The following is a 17,774-nucleotide window of genomic DNA, read 5'->3' as shown; positions in this document are numbered from 1 at the left end:
CCGCCAATCAAATGTGTACATTGAGATGTACCATACTTCTCTAGACGTACTACTATTTTATCAGACGTATTCTAAAGGCAAGATACCTCTCTTATGATATCTTCCGATAGGTATCATTCACTATCGTAAGCCTTATTATTTCCTCTATTTTATCAGTCTATTATGGTTCGCATCACTTCCTGAACTTCTGCCATTGTGATAGGTTCGGGTGAAGGCGCAACAACCGATGCATGACCCATCACATTCTTTGGCTCAGGTTGTCATCTTCTTCGGATATTTCCTAGTCTGTCTTCACCATGACGTTTTGTACACCAAAGCAGACATTTGGTGTACCGAGGCAAGAATTTAAGGGAGGAATGTTTTATTTACGATAGACGTATAAATCTCCCTATTACTCCGAAAAGTTACATGCCAGTTCTAATACCGTATTTAAACGTTTAGAAATTTGAACACATAAAGTTTCCAGATCCGGTCGGCAACAGACCATAGATCCGATCATATAATGCATATTATAAATCATTTAGCACATAAAAGCATGTTAGGTATTTTTCCCTAAATAAGTTAGTGCTTGTGTCTATTCAGGTGTACTACCTAAAATATATTAGACACACTCCTCACAATCATCGCTTAACATTCTAAGTTTAAGTCTAGAAATAAATCCATATTCCTAGTTCGCTTAAACTAATGCTCTGATACCAACTGTGACATCCCCATTTTCACGGCCAGAAAAGACCGATTTTTGTTTATGCTTTATAAAAATCAGAGTACTTCTTTTAATAAAAATGTTGCGGAATTTGTTCCCAGAAAAACATGATAAATACGTTATCAAAGCATTTCCGAAGAAATGTATTTTTATTCATTTAAAACATTTGGGATGTCATCGTCAATACAGAAACATAAGCATAAACAGAACTTACATTCATTTACACTAGTGATCTACATCTCTTTTAAATCTCTCAGTGCAAAGTAGCTTCGTATCGACACCTGTGATACAAATAAGCTGGAGTGGGTCAGGTTGGGAAACCTGGTGAGTACATAGGGTTTTCAACCCACAATAATATAATTATTATATTTAAACATCAAACAATCAACCCGATTACCCATCCCCGTTATCTTCTTTAATATTCCTTAAAGAATTATCTTAAGGGTCATCTCCTATATCATATTTACCTCTCATCTTTCTACCTCACATTTCCTTATATGCTCGTTCCTAAGGCATGAATACGTAGTTACAACGTCGCCTGAACTCGTAATTCATAGTAAGGGTTAGAGTATCATCGCATGAATATACAGTCACCACATCACCTGGACTCGTAATTCATCACCTACAGGTTATAAGTCTGCTGGTGTTTCCACGGGTTGTCTAGAATATTCCGTGGTCGCCATCTATACTCTAGTAGATGACTACATCTCCAAATTGTCGGACAAGGTTATAGTATCTTTCATCCTACATCACCGATTCATCATCACCTATCCATCACCTAATTATCATCACCTATCTCTCATCATTTTATTTCATCACACACCAACTATTTCATCTACCCATGTTTTATCCCAACGTATTTGTAGATATAAAATAAATATATATTTAAATCATTTAAAACATGTATAAAATCATTCATCCATCATAGACAGCAAGTATTTAGATAATATGCACACATAGCACATAATTTATATAAAATACTTCATATCTATGTGTAAGATGAAAGGGACCATGCACTCACCTGATAAGGTGGTGATTCCGAGCGCTTCGCTTCTTAAAAAAATAATTTCCTTCGACGAAACTTAGTATTATTACCACTAGAGTTTAGTCTATTATTCGCCGAGACTAATTAATAGTCTAGCTATTATTACTATTATATAAGCGTTAAACAATACTTATATAACCCATAATAATAACCCAAGTACTTATTATAAGTTCCTAATAACGTTACTATAATTAAATAAAAGCTATATTAAAAATAGCGTAAGCGTAGCTCACTTACAGCGGGTTTTATAGAAAATCGGGCTTTGCTTGGAGCAGCGTTCCCGAGCCAAAAAGCTCTTCTTCTCGGAGCCGTCGAGCACTCCGAGGCTTCTGCCTCGTGCTAGGGAGGTTCCCTAGGCTTTTCGGGGGGTTTCGGGGCTAGAGAGAGGTTCTAGAGAGAGAGAGAGAGTAAAGAGAAGAAAGAATGGGAAAGGTGTGAATAAAATGAGGGTGGGAGAAGTTCTATTTATAGGGTGAAAAATGGCTGAACTTGGTGCCACATGTCACCATCTAGTGGCAAGACTTGGGGAGAAAACAATGACCAAGATTGTGCCACATCACCCATTTTCGCACAGCACACTTCCGACTTCTAAAATCCGTAAGTTTCACATACGACCTTCGTTTTTGATGTTCTTTATATCCACGCGTAGGTAAAAATAATATCTACAACTTTCATTTTGACTCCGTAGGCTAATTCTCGACCGATCTTAAGTTTAACAGTACGAGGAGATTATACTGTTAAATGTCCGCGTAAAATTCATAACTTCTACATACGGACTCTGTTTTCGTCTGTCTTTTTACCGTTGAGTTTCTATCAATGAGATCTTCAATTCTCATTTAGGTCGCGTAGGCCAAAAACCGCTCGATCTAAAATTCGAGTTTCAGGTCGTGCACTGCTATGCCAAATCTTAGAAAATTCGTAACTTCCTCATACGAAGTCAGATTTGGGCGTTCTTTTTTTTTTGTATGTTCTCAGTTTAACGTATACTACAACTTTTGTTTAGATTTCTAAGGCTAAAAAGTCCTTTATCAAAAATTCACTATTTACGTCTCCCGGTGCCGTGCCGGTTTTGCCGTAAAACTTCGACGGGCCATAACTTCTTCGTTATAACTCGGATTTCGGCGTTCTTCATATGTACGGAACCCTTGAGACATATTCTACAACTTGGTTAAGATTATTTATTCTAAATAATCTTTTGTCGAAAATTCGTTTTCGACCCCTATTATCTCTAAATTGACTAGCCCGGATCTGCGGGCGTTACATTAACGGGGTATAAATATACCACAACAGATCTCGTATCTCGGCTCCATATCCCCCGTATGACGGTATAACATCTCCGGTATAGACTCCCGAGAACGGCTCTCGAGCAGCATCTTTCCTCCTGTGAGCCAAAATCCTCCAAAATAACACAAAGGACTCGTTTTTATAGTCTGGGCTTGCTCACGTTGTGAGCATTTATGTCTCACGTCGTGAGACATATTTAGACCGGTTTCTGCCACGTGTCGTGCTCTTTCGCCACGTGTTTTTGTCGATTCATGATGCTCACGTCATGAGGAAACACCCCTCACGTCGTGAGGGTCAAAGGTTTGACCGGTTACTTGACTTTTGTTGACTTTCTCAATATAGCAGTATACTTTCATCAAATCTTCAAACGATCATAACTTTCTCATACGGACTCCATTTTTATCCATGGAATCCTCTCAACAAGCTCTACAACATTATTTAATTATCTTTTTATAAATTTTATTTCTAAAAATAAAGCAACTCAAGGCTTAATCTCATTTACTCAACTCATAATATCTATATTTCATGAATTAACACCTTTAACGAAAAACCGGGTGTTACATTGTGGACCCATCACACTAATTTATATATTTTATATGTTGTGTAATAGTACTTTGGGGGAACTCACTAAGCTTTGGTTTACAGTTTCAGGTACGTCTAATGATCGCGGGAAAGTGAATGCGTGATCGTGCACATCTTCCTGTTTTGTGTTATTGGGTCTTAGGAAAACTCTGATTTTTTTTTTTTTGAACGGCAGAAAATTTCATAAAAGAAAAAGTAGCAAGGAGCTAGAAAGAATCCATTACAACATAATAGACAATGATGGTTTATGGTTGTTTTTAAAAGTTTTAAATTTTTATTATTTTTGGAGTGTCACATTTGTGTAACAACTGGACATTCAACATATAAATAGTTAACTAAAATTCTATCATGATACAACAGTAAGATTTTTAAAAAAATTCTATCATAATGCATTACTCACTAGTAAGTTAAGCAGAACCATTTGACTAAACCAAATTTAGCATTATACAATTACTCATTACTATATTTGTAATCAAAATACATTTTACATAAATCTTAACAAGCATTCTTAAAGAATTATTAAAGCTTAAATGTAATTACCAATATAAATTCTGACAGAATTACTAATGTTATTGAATAGATATAAAAATATACAACAATAATAGATTTGGTTAAGCACAAAAGCTTACACATATCACAAATTTAACAAGTGAATAAGTTAAACACATAACTACAATATAATCACTAAACTAAAGAATTAATAAGAACAACAAACAAAAAAACAAACATTTTTTTTTCTGCCTTGCTGAACTAGTAGCAAAAATATAGACAATCAATAGCAAAAAAAAAAAAAAAAAAAAAAAAAAAAAATTCTTTGCTTTTATTCTCATTTCTTGCCGAAGCGAAGCAGGAACCAAAGGGAAAAGCAAACTTACTTTTTTATTCTTTTAGGCTTGTCGATCCATAAGAACTAAACTAGTTTTTTGATATTCCATTTAAATCACAAGTATAGAAAGCCATTTCAATAATTTTAGAAATCGACATGACTTTAGAAATCAACTTTACAATCTATTTTAGAATGGAATTGGAAAAATCATGAGTAAACTTACCATCGATTTCAGCCGTCTTTACACATTTGATTTTACCTCCTAGGTTGCGACACCATCTGTAGCACCCCATTTTCGCATTCCAATAGAATTTAATATAAATATTCGATTATAAAATTCGAAGTAGAGATATCTTACTTGTTAGCCAAAGTAAACGTCATGAGCATGTAGGAAACATTAATAGGATTTTCGTAAATATAAAGAACGCATGAATCTGACTTCGTATGAAGAAGTTATGTTTCTTCGAAGTTTCACGATTAAACCGACACGGTTATGATCATCGTAAAATATGAATCAGAGATAGATTACTTATTAGACTTAGTGATCTAATCGAAAGTCATAGTAGTTGTAATACCGAGAACGTACATATATAGAATGTCCAAATCTGACTTCGTATGAGGAAGTTATGATTTTTCCAAGTTTCAGCGTAGTAGTGTGCGACACAGAAACCGAAATTAAGATTGGTTAATTGTTAAGAAAAAATCTAAACGAGAATTGAAGATCTCATCTATATGATTCCATCGATATAAATACAATTGAGAACGAAATCCACATGAATAAGTTATGAATTTTACACGGTCGTTAGCTATATAATATTTATAGACTGTTAAATTTAAGATCGGAGACAGAATCTAAATGAAAGTTACAGTACTCGTCGATAGCTACGCGTGGATATAAAGAACTTCGAAAATTGAGATCATATGAGAGAGATACGATTTTTAGAAAATCTGCGATTTTACCTGGCATGGGAGCCTCAGGAGCGAACACGTGGCAGCAAGCGGCCTACCCAACCCACCTACCCATGGGTGCGACGCGCAGGTAGGTAGGCGCGACTGATTCTTATTTTATAGAACTCTCAGTATTCATTGGAATTAGTGAAAGATCTAGCTTTCAGTACCAAATTGTCATAGGGATTAATAAGTTATAGTATTATAGGTTAATACTTGTTATGGGCGTTAGCCGCTAGTTGGATTACCAGTAGGATCACCCAGATAGATGTCAATCGTCTGATTAGGTGGACGGTAGGGGTGTGTATGGAGCGGTTTGGTTCGGTTATTGGTCAAAACCGAACCATAACCACTATAATTGGCTAATGTATTTCGATAACCATTGGTTTTGGTTAACAGTTTTAGTTGGCTAATGGTTATGGTTAATAGTTAATATTGGTTAATCATAATGGTCCAAGATGACATATAAATAAAAATACTTTTCTGTAAAAAATGGAAAACATAAAGTCCATTGTTATAAAAAGTGAATGATATTATATATAATTATATTGATAGAAGATTACTTATAAGATCTAATTCCAAATAATTACCCTTCAAATTTTCAATTCCTAATATAATTACATACCATATATATCATATTATATTATATTAAAAACATTTATTAATATTATTGGTTCGGTTCGGTTTAAAGTGGTTCGGTTTTAGATGAAAACCATAATCGAACCATATGTATTCGGTTAATCAAAATTAGAAACCGCATCATATCTTTTAGTAATGGTTCAGTTATATTGGTTAATTTGGTTATGGTTTGGTTTTTCGGTTGATATGCTCACCCCTAGTGGACGGGCTGTGTGACGTAGGGATATTGGATCGAGGCATACAAATATATATAGAACATAACATATATGTATAACACAAACAATATTTTTATTTTTTATAATTTATTTGGGATTACATTGTCTAGTGGATCAAGCACATGTTTTGGACATAACTAGAAATAACAAACAGACGGAAATAAACTACAACAAGCTTCCTTGAAGACCTCCTCCTTGGCACAACTATCCTCCTCACTCATCTCTCTGAGAATACATGTATTTTGAAAACGTCAACATAATGTTTGTGAGTTCACATGTTTTTATAGTTTTCTGCTTTATTTTGTTGTATTGAATCAAGAATCATTTTTCTTTTAGAAAAACATTTCTTAAGATATGTTATCAACCCTAGCTTACTATCTTTTTAGGATACTTTACTAATCCTAATTTACTATCTTTTAGTGTAGGGGGCAGTGGTGTTTGCTCTCAAGATTTGGAGCATTATCTATATGGGGTCCGTTGTACCGTTTACACGCATCACAAGAGTTTGTGATATCTTATGGACCAGCCGAACCTGAACATGAGACAGCGTCAGGTGGCTGGACGTGGTCAAGGATTATGACTGCAAGATCCTTTACCATCCGGGTACGGGAATGTGGTAGCGGATGCCTTGAGCCGCAAGTCGGCTGGATCTTCAGCTGGAGAGATGTGTATGAGGATATTCGTTGATTCTCCACTTTTGGATTTAATCAGAGATGCACAGGCAGAGGGAGTTAGGAACGAGAACTGGAAACAGGAGAGGATTAGGGGGGAGATCGACAGGTTTGTCACCAATAGTCGATGATTGTTGACCCGATGTGGTCGGGTTTGGGTTCCAGTTTCTGGTGGAATCAGGCAGATAGTGTTGGAGGAGACTCATAAGTCTCGCTTTTCTATATACCTAGGAGCCACCAAGATGTATCAGGATTTAAGATTAAGTTGTTGGTAGCCTTGTATGAAGAGGGAGATAGTCTGGTATGTTGAGAGGTGCTTGACCTGTAGGATGGTCAAAGCCGAGCATAAAAGGTCACATGGCAAGTTGCAGCCTTTGGAGGTTCCCATGTGGAAGTGGGAACGGATCACCATAGATTTTATCACCAAGTTGCCGAAAACTACCAAGGGTTTTGATGCTATATGGGTCATCGTGGATCGATTGACCAAGAGTACCCACTTTTTGCCCATCCGAAGAGCTCTTCGGCCGAAAAGTTGAAAAACCGACGTTGGTGTTAATGGATGATCTATATTTTGTTCTATATGAATTTTGCTTCTCCCACCTGTCGAGATGAATTTTCTCTATATATGAAATCAGTTGAAAATTGATTGATGCTCTATATATGTATAAATCAGTTGAATCAGAATTTATGCTATGAGATTGGTATCATATGTATGAAATCTAAATCTTGCTCTAAGTTTATGAAATCAATTTATGAAATTAGTGAAAAAATAATCCTTGGTAGGTCCTGTTAACATCAGTATTGAAATGTAACTGGCTAAAAAGTGATGATTATGGGCTATTAAAATTGGCAGATTCTGTCGATAGATATGTGTTTATGAAGTTGCTTGATTTTCTTCTGCAATTATCAGTTCTGGATCTTATGTTCTTTTTGCATTTGGTGCAAATCGTATTCTAAAGTTGAGTATGTTGGAAGGGCCTCTTCAACACTAAAACAAGCTTCTGGTTATCATGGTAATTTCAAAAATCAAATGTAGGACATTCGATGAAGTATTTTAATAACAATGTACTTTACTTTTTACCCAAGTGTAATTGTGAGAACTGCTTTTGTATTAAATGGCATTGCTATAACTAAATAGATTCATGTTGTGTTGCAAACATAACATAAAGGTTTTATTAAACTAACCAGTCGGCTTCTAACCCAATCAGCTATAAAACTCTAGCCAAGTCAACAACTTTCTAAGTGGATTTTATTAGACTAACCAGGAAGATATTAGACACAATCAAGTAACGAAGATTAAATGAAACCAAACACATATGATCTTAATGTCCACAAGAAAATTTTCAAATAAATAAGTATGCGGGTATTAAAAAAATCCAACTACATTCAAAGTTATCCCAAAGGGACCAAACAAAAGACAATTTAGATACTATAATTGTACCCAAAAAACACATCTTTCTTTCAATTGGGCATATCATAAATGATCCACTGATAACCCTTCAAAACTCCTTATCGATACTGCAAAAATGAGTTAAAAATCAACACAAATTCAACTTTAAACGCTTTAAAAATTCAAGAAAAGTTGAAAAGACTTTCTTCATACCTTAATGAAACCAATTTCCTTGGCATTGCTGTGAAAACACTGTCTGCAACACATAAGTCCATATTTCCTGATCAACCCATGGGAGTTCCCACACACACGGCTGCAAACAAGGTAACGATAATCAATAATCTGTATTTCCTAAAACCCTTTTAAGAAGTGATTATCTTGATAGAACTTTCATGACGAGATGATTGATTAAGACCCAATTCAGAAAAAAAGCTACAAGCTTTGCAAAGACTACAAATTCTTACGAAACCCTAATAGTAACTCGCTCTTCGAATCAACAATTAACTAGGATTGAACCTACTCGATGTTCTATAACTGGAGTCGATTGCGCCTAACTTTTCACAGTTGTTAATGCGTATAGATTACCAATTTCTCCTATTGAAACAATTTCTAATTCACACCATGGAATTCCGAATTCAATCTAAGAATCTATCACGCATATAAACAAAAGAATACAATGATTTTGTAGGAAGTTAACAGAATTGAAAAGGAAAACATGGATAAACAGATAAACAACAATGGTTGAGAGTATTAGGGTTTACCAGGTGCGAGAACCAGGACCATAGGTCTTAGGGTGAGAGTTCCAGACGTTTGAGTGCCCCATTTGAATCTGATGCTGAGAAGATCGTTGTAATAGCGGCAGCTAATGTATTTAGGGTTTGGAAATTGTAAGGAAAATAGTATTTATACTGGGAGCTCGGTCAAACCCTAATGGGTTGCTTGTGGGTTGTGTCACCATTTTCTAATAAACTATTTTGTAATTATTTTTCAAAAATTGTTAATTAATAGGGAAAATCACTAAAATTATTATGTTAAAGTAAATGGTTAATTACTAATCTAGCCAAATTAAACAAAGTAATTAATCATTTTTAGCCAAAAATTAGGAATTGTCCCAAAATAGCCCACGAAACCGTAGGTATTTAGAGTCGTCTACTGTTTCGCTAATTCGTCTACTGTTTCGTATTTATTATAAAAAAAGAAAATCATTTTGAAGATATAAAATCGTAGGTTTTTTTAAAACCTATGGTTTTCTCTCTATAAAATACGGTCTCCCAAACCGTAGTCTACGGTTTTGGGTTAAATCTGCGGTTTTTTTAATGAAAACTACGGTTTTGGGTTGAAGTCTACAATTTTGGGTTAAAAAGCTACGGTTTTTTTTAATAGAGAGTATTTTTTGAGAATTATTTTGATTAAAAATATTGTTTGTAAAATGTAGAGTAGTTTTTTGACAATTATTTTGTTAAAAAATATTTTTTGTAAAATATAAAATAGTTTTTTAACAATTATTTTGATAAAATAATTTTCTGCTAAAATGTAGATTACTTTTTTGAATTTGTTGACTATTTTTTTTGGTAAATTGGACTAATTTTTTGGTAAATTTGACTACTTTTTTGCTAAAATTTACTATTTTTTTGTTAAATTTGACTATTTTTTTTGTTAAACTTGACTACTATTTCTTCCATTGTCTACTATTTTCTCTCAATGGAGCACTCGAAGAACAACGAGGTACGTCCATTTTTAATCAAAATTTTACCATATTGTTGATTATCAGTAGTTTTTGTATATGGAGATAACTTTTTTTTGAAAAAAAAAACTGAAAAAATAATAATAAAACCGTAGGTTTCTTACGAAACCTATGGTGTACAAGTCCACACTGCACAATATGTGCATTGTGGACTTGTACGGTTTTAATTTTTTTTCGGTTTTTTTCAAAAGAAAACTCATATACAAAAACTACTCCTAATCAACAATACGGTAAAATTTTGATTAAAAATAGGCGTACTGTAACGCCCATAAAATCAAGCCAATTTAAAACTTTTAAAAACATTTCAACCCATTAAAAATCATTACATCTTTGTTTTCAAAATGTATAATATCAGAGTTTTCCTAGAAACATAAACAAAACATGAGGAGCTGTACGATCATGCATTTGCCTTGTCGCGATCCCCTGATGTACCTGAAACAATAAACTGAAACTGTAAGCTCGAAAGCTTAGTGAGTTCCCCCAAAATACCCATATCCACAATAATACACATAATCGTAAACAGCATACTATGGGTCTAGTCAACCATCGGGTTGGAATACCCCAGGCCCTCAACCATCCGGTTGGAATGCCAACATACTATGGGTCCAATCATCATCGGGATGGAATACCCCAGGCCCACAACCAACAGGTTGGAATGCCCACACACTACGAGTCCAATCATCCTCGGGATGGAATACTCACGGCCCACAACCTACAGGTTGGAATGCGCAGGTCTATTGGCCTTCGCACAAAGCAGATAAGCCTCAACCGCTAAACAAACATGTGCACATATAACAGATAATCACATACCAATCTATAGATAATACTTGATCTAACGGATCATACTACATAGCACATAACACCATCCTATCTACCAGGATGCCGATCTAACAGATCATACCACATATCATATAATATTATCCTACCCTCTAGGATATCGATCTAACAGATCATACTAGCATAGCATAACCAGATAACAATCCAAAGGGCCGACCTTGGTGCCTTAGACCCTTGAGTATAGTGAGGAAAACTCACCTCGTACTGTCGACTCAAAGATAAACCCAAGCTCTTGGATTGCCGGTACAACTCCACCACCTGAATGCACCATAGAACCATGCTTGTAATTTCCAATTTCCCAAAATGCCCCAGAAGTCCAATAGTCAACCCTTGGTCAAAGTCAAAGTCAACTATCAAGGTCAACAGTCCATGTTGACCTCAACTAGTCGAGTACAACCAACCACTCGCCGAGTTCCTTGCATAACTTGCTAACTCGCCGAGTCACTTGAGCGACTCGTCGAGTTCCTAATGTCAGTGGCCGCAAACTCTCTTGGCCAACTCGTCGAGTTTCCCCTTTACAACTCGTCGGATTCATACGTGTCCAAAGGTCGGGAAAACCCTAGCCGACTCGCCGAGCAATCGACTGACTCGCCGAGCCCAAGGCAATCTTCATCGGACTCGCCGAGTTGTTCATGCAACTCACCGAGTTCCTTCAGTCCTTCATCCATACAGAGGCTTTTTAAGCCATGCTAAGGCTCCAAATTGCAGATCCAGCTTCCCAAGGCATGTTTATCACGTAAAGTTGCAAACTTTACGTGCATGCAAAGCTCTAAAGCCTTAAAATGACAAAAACCAAGCTTGCAAAGAAGTCTCACACTAGAGGGAAGGTTCATGCTTGCCAAAGCTGAAACTTTATGCACTTAGAGTCCAAGGAAAGTCCAGATCTGAAGTTGCAACTTCAGATCTTAGCTTATACCCATGAATGGCTTCTTATTATACTAGAAAAGCCCTAAAATCCACCCAAAAGAGATCTAGAATGAAATCGGGGTTAAGATAACAGCTTAAAGCCTTCCCAAAAGATGCCAACTGAAGTAGATCTTGATTCCCACGAGTTCCTTGCTTCAATCCACTTGTTTTCCCCAAGCTCTTCTCCCCAAGAATCCTCTTCCAAAGCTTAAAACCCACAATGGAGCACACACACACGTATTAGGATTTTGCTGAGCTCTCAAGGGACTGTAAAGAGGCTGAAGGAGGCTTATGATTCTTTAAATAGGGTGCAAAACCCCGCAAATTAGGGTTTCACCCTCCAGCTCCAACTCGTCGAGTCACTCTTCCGAATCGGCGAGTTGGTCACTTAAACACGTGTCCCAAACCCGCCACTACTCGACGAGTCAGGGCATCCAACTCGTCGAGTAGACCTTAAAACTTGAAAATTAAAGCCACAATATTAATACCTGAGAATCGGGGCGTTACGTGTACCTCGTTATTCTTCGGGTGCTCCATTGAGAGAAAATAGTAGACAATTGAAGAAAAAATGAGGAAAAAGTACCCTAAACTGAAAAATAAGACATTATATACTATGGTCCAATGGACCACAAAACAGTAGACGGGCCACGAAAGAGTAGTCCATTGCGACGAAAGAATAGTTTTCGAAGGTTGACCGTAGTCAACCCTAACCTATCTAGTATTTCGTGGGCTAGTTTTGGCTAATTTGTTTTTTTGGCTAATTTTGGATATGTAATTAGTGTATTTGGCTAGATTAGTATTTTCCCCTAAAGTAAATTACATAATACCTACTTGTGGTTTGGGTCATTTGCAACTTTCTTTTCTAAATAAATTATTGTAACTTGGATCATTCATAAGGTAATTTTTGATATGATAGTCATTCTTATTAGACATATAAAATGATTCCATCGTTTTTATTTGTTCTTTTATTCTTTATATAACTATTTAAATTATTATGAAAACAACGGGGTCCCACAATCTCATTGTCGTTGCGCCCCCTCAACCTTACATTCATGTCTCACGTAATCACCACCCTCCTCTTCCTTTTACATTCCGAAAACACCACAACGTCTCTCTCTCCCTCTCTCTCTCTCTCTCTCCAACCTGATAGGAAAAAACGAATCCTAAAACGAGATTTAGGTCACGTAAATGGTTATGGGACCAGATATAAATGATTTAATGTATTGGTTTAGAAAAGATTTAAATAAATATAATTAGAGTAAAATTGTTTCTTTATAGTAGATATAGATGTGATTAATATGATGATTAATGGATTATACTCTAACCTAATCATCTCGTCTTAAAAATGTTAATAGTTAAGTATAATGGTGTCTTAGTGGATAAAATTCTGAATATTTAATAAAAATACTTTAAAAAATGGTGAAAACAACGTTTTAGTAAAGAATGTAATATAATGGTTTTATAACTCTTTATACATCCAATCATAATCTTGCCAACCTTAAAAAAACAATTTACAGGTAGAGCGGACAATGAGTCGACATGGGTTGGGTTCGGGTTCAACCCATTTATTAATTGGGTTGATGATTTCAACCCAACCGAATATGTTTATTTAAATTGGTTGATATTTTCAACTCAACTCAACCTTTCAGATAAATAAGTTGTCATCGGGTTGACCTGTTTATATAATTCTCAATCCAACCTATTAAATAAATAAGTTTAACCTAGATTAACTCATTTAAAAAAAAGTAAATAAATTAACTAAAGATTAAACCATTTAAATTACTTTCAAACTTAAATAAAAATTCAAAGTATGACAAAAGCACAATCCCAATTCGCAAATATAAATAAATTGTTCAAATAACATCAAAGATATGTAATTTTGAAGTGATATTGAAGAGTAGTTAATGTTGTCGGCCAAAAAAAAGAATAAAAATTAGGATTGCATTTTTTTAAACATAATACAACATTGGAATTTATAAATTAATATTTAGATTAATCCATGATAATATTTAAAAATGTATTAATTTAAATATATAATAAACTTAAATGGGTTTGTGGGTTGAAAACGGGTTGATAATTTTTACCCAACTCAACCTATTTAATTAAATAAGTTAGACGGGTTGACCCATTTAATTTAAATGAGTTGAAAATCTCAACCCAACCTGCTAATTTTAGGTTAAGTTGGTGAGTTAGGTCGATTTTTACCGGCTCTATTTACAAGTACATTTTTTGAAGGTACTTGTAGATGCGATTGTACAGTGACACTCATCATCAAAGCAAATTGTACACGTTTGCTACTAGCATGATATGCCTTAGGTTGGAGGGAGTGGCCCTCGCCAGGAGCTCGCCTCCACCACTTCCATCAAACGTGCTACATGTCTCACTAAGAATGGCTTTTCAGCCGGGATAGCGAGAGGAAAGAGAAGAGAAAGAGTTGTGATTGACTTCTTTTTTCTTTTATTTATTTTTTGTTTTTTTTTCAAAATAAAAATAACATAATATTTAGATGCTACCACTCTACTCTCTATCTTATGTGGCTTAAAGAATATTCCTAAATGACAACATGCTAAGGATGTTACCATTCGAGCCTTACCTACGGCCTTAGTATGATTATACCGTGTTATAAAAACCCACATTAGCAAATATATCATTTTGGATGACATGTGTATTATTGATGTTATATCTTTTTGCTTTTGAAAGTTGCTATTTTTAGAAGGACATGGGTGTTACATTATGGTTCACAACCTTTTCGCCTTTCGGAATGGAAAGAAACAAAACAAAGAAAAACAATCATCTTAAAGCATGTTGCATCTAACATATCTTCATGTATAATTTGAATTTTTATTTTTCTTTCTTTCTCTTTGCATTCCAAACGTGTTATTTGGAAACAGTTTCGGCTACCACCTCTTACTCCATCCTTAAGAGACTCGGGATTTTGTTATAATGATGATTGTTTAAGGTGTAGGAAACCTATCTATTTGTTTACCTCTTACATGTGCAAGTTATATGTTCCCACAAGTATTACAATTATGACACTTTTCGACAGTCATAGGTTTTGTAATCTTTCCTTGTGTGCTTAAGAAAAGAGATATTGAGGAGAATAAGACTGTAAATGGAGGTATGATTACTATAAGAATTGATTTCAACATGTAACAACTTGATAGCTCTAATAGCTCCAGCCTAAATCTACACATGTGGTCTCATATTCTCAATTAGTGACCAAAATAAATGCAACATTTCTGCCATTTCTGCAACTCCAACTTCCTACAATTGTAACACCAGAACTACCACTTTTGTTACTTGATCCCTGCTTTCTCTAAGCTTGCCATGTATGTCATGTAACAAGTCCATATATACGCAAATGAGTTGCTCACTAATGGCTGCATTTTCACAAAACCAATACATGATTTAACATCAAAATATTCATGAATCAATGAATCAAATCAATGAAGAAATGAACTTTTTCGATTAATTACCTGCAAATGAACAGGGACGAATCTGAATGTGATAAAATCACAAACAGGCCAATACATAACACCATTGATCATAGTAGGGATCAAGTCTCGCTTCAATCTAGCAACAATTTCTCTACCATTTTCACCTGTGAAATATTCGATCAAAATTACACAAATCTCAAAGTAAAACACCAAAGGCAGCCATTAAAATGCAAGCAAGAAACTAGTACCTTGTATGCCTGCATTCACAGAGAAGAACACGACAGTCATAACAGGTCCAAATATCGCCTGACCCAAGAACATTTTCTTGAATGTTGATATAAGGTCACGATTTGGAAAGATTCTCGATACAAAATTGAACCAATAATGTAGGGCTGGACCTAATACGATCATTCCATATCCAGCCATGCGAAAAGTTCTTATACCATCGTAAGACTCTGAAGATGATCGAGTAATTGTCTGAATATGAGTTGAACAAGAAAAGAACACATTTTGAACATATAAACTCGATTAAAAATCAAGAAATTACAACCCCAGTAACAATAAGAAGAAATCTAACAGAAAACGAAGAACAGATTCAAGTACCTGAGAGGATAAATCAGAAGCAGTATAAATAAGAGCAGAGGTGATGCTTTTAGTAAGAATGGGTCGGGTTTTAATCAAACCCAAATACCATCCAATAAACGCACTCTTTGAAATCGACGAAAAACGCGATACGCTCTGTGTATTGGTGGTCGGAAATGGAACAGAAAACTCGATGTCTTTCACTTTTCTTTGAGAAAATCGGGAGTATGAAGCTTTGGGTTGTTGGAAAGGGGTTCTGGTAATCGGAGCTCCAAGTGAATCGGAAATCGAGTGTTTTCTCCATATGGTGTTGATGTAGATGTGTGCTTTGTTGCCATTCTTGAGGAAACCTGCGCTCATTTTTTTTTTTTTTTTGGTTTCTTCTCCTGAATTTGTGGGTGGAGGTGTGGTTGTTTCTAGGGTTTATGTAGGAGAGATTTTAAGGAAGTCGGCTTGTTTTTGGTTTAGTCAAGAAAAGACGTGTCGTAGTGTCAAGAGTTCAAGATTTATGTAGTTTGGACAGACATCCTCGTCGACCGAAGGAAGTCGACTCCTTTTTTCAGAAAAGGACTACTTATCATTTTAATTACACTTTACATCAATCTTTCATTTGGTTTGTGTAAATTATGTGTTTGTCTAATTTTTTTCACTTAAGATAATCTTTATAATTTGGTTTCGGTGTTGTTTTGGTTTTGATGCGGAACTAAATTAATATAATAGTTGTATTGCTTTTTTCTTTTATATTTTTAATTGTTGTATAATTATTTATGTTATTACTGAACATTAGGGTCTTACACTCACCCGACCGCATCTCACCCCTATCCCTTACCCTTTTATCCTCTGGCGTCTCCTTCCTTGTATTACCATCGATGACCATCCATAGTGAAGTCCATGATCGAAGTTCGAGTCCAACATTCTTGCTACTGTCGATATTTGTTCCACCCGAAAACGATAAACTTAATATGGGATTAAGTATGGCTTAATCTATAAATATTATAGAAAAACCAATTCATTGTTTTTTTAATTTCAGTTTACTGAACATTAAATAGATTTGCCACTATCCATTAATATGGATAAACTAGATATGTTCCAAACACTGGAAACCGATCATTGATAAGTTCAAATCGAAGTTGTCGTCATGGAAATCCAAGTCCCTCTCATTCGGTGGAAATCCAAGTGCCTTCGACCCGCTAAACATGGCGAGGAAACTCACCTCGAACTGCTGAATCACACGAATAAATCTTTGGCTACTCGTCTGAAAAATCCCCGAGCTATCAATACCAAATAACATCCAACTGATAATTGCATTCCAATCCATAACCATCAGTCCAAATTTACGGTAAAAAGACCATATTACCCCTTACCTAGTGTGGCCCAATACTAAAGCCAACCTATAATCCAAAAGGCCCAATTACCAAAATAATCATCTAAGGCCCAATCATGGCCCATTGGGCCTTAATCCAAGGTCCAAAAATATTCCTAGCCCAAAACACTTGAATTCTGATGGCCCAACAAGGCCCCAATCATCTAAGCCCAAAATATGGCCCAAACCGAAGAACCAAGAGTCTAAGGCCCAACCTGCTGAGTACGCGGGGGTTACTAAGCTCATACGCTCAGAGTACCCGCCTTAGGGCTTGTACGCCCAACGTACTCCCTCATTCAGCCAACTTTCATTTCCAGCTCTTAATTCATTAAGACTTTACTCCAAAACTTAGATTTGACTTCCATGATATGGTTTATCACGTAAAGTTGCTAACTTTACGTTCATGCATGGCTTAATGAAGCCGTTAAATCTTAAAAGGACTTAATAGATGACTTAATGCATCCGTGAGACCATAAACCCCATAAAGTTGGCACTTTTAAGCATAATGAACCCTCCAAACATCCAGATCTACAAGATTTAGCTTCTAAAACGACCTTAACCCATTAAGACCAACCAAAAGGGGACAAAAAAGCATAAAACCA

At 35.5% G+C, this 17,774-nt stretch overlaps 2 protein-coding genes across 2 annotated transcripts; both read right to left on the bottom strand.

Moving 5' to 3' along the window:
- Positions 1 to 8,200: 8,200 nt before the first annotated feature.
- Positions 8,201 to 9,198, bottom strand: LOC145124965 (small ribosomal subunit protein uS14z/uS14y/uS14x). The gene is made up of 3 exons (XM_079060444.1): positions 9,065 to 9,198; positions 8,517 to 8,616; positions 8,201 to 8,431 (listed from the first exon to the last, which is right to left on the bottom strand). The coding sequence occupies exons 1-3, from the start codon at positions 9,124 to 9,126 to the stop codon at positions 8,423 to 8,425; spliced, it is 171 nt and encodes a 56-aa protein (XP_078916570.1). The 5' UTR covers positions 9,127 to 9,198; the 3' UTR covers positions 8,201 to 8,422.
- Positions 9,199 to 14,888: 5,690 nt separating this feature from the next.
- On the bottom strand, positions 14,889 to 16,305 carry LOC145123616 (uncharacterized). Its single transcript, XM_079058815.1, has 4 exons — positions 15,831 to 16,305; positions 15,476 to 15,704; positions 15,267 to 15,391; positions 14,889 to 15,170 (listed from the first exon to the last, which is right to left on the bottom strand). The coding sequence occupies exons 1-4, from the start codon at positions 16,167 to 16,169 to the stop codon at positions 15,087 to 15,089; spliced, it is 777 nt and encodes a 258-aa protein (XP_078914941.1). The 5' UTR covers positions 16,170 to 16,305; the 3' UTR covers positions 14,889 to 15,086.
- Positions 16,306 to 17,774: the final 1,469 nt, after the last annotated feature.

Source organism: Lactuca virosa, chromosome 7 (genome assembly GCF_052849685.1).
Source record: "Lactuca virosa cultivar CGN04683 chromosome 7, Lactuca_virosa_CGN04683_v6, whole genome shotgun sequence".
NCBI classification, from domain to species: domain Eukaryota; kingdom Viridiplantae; phylum Streptophyta; class Magnoliopsida; order Asterales; family Asteraceae; genus Lactuca; species Lactuca virosa.
This window is presented reverse-complemented; position numbering and strand designations above follow the sequence as displayed.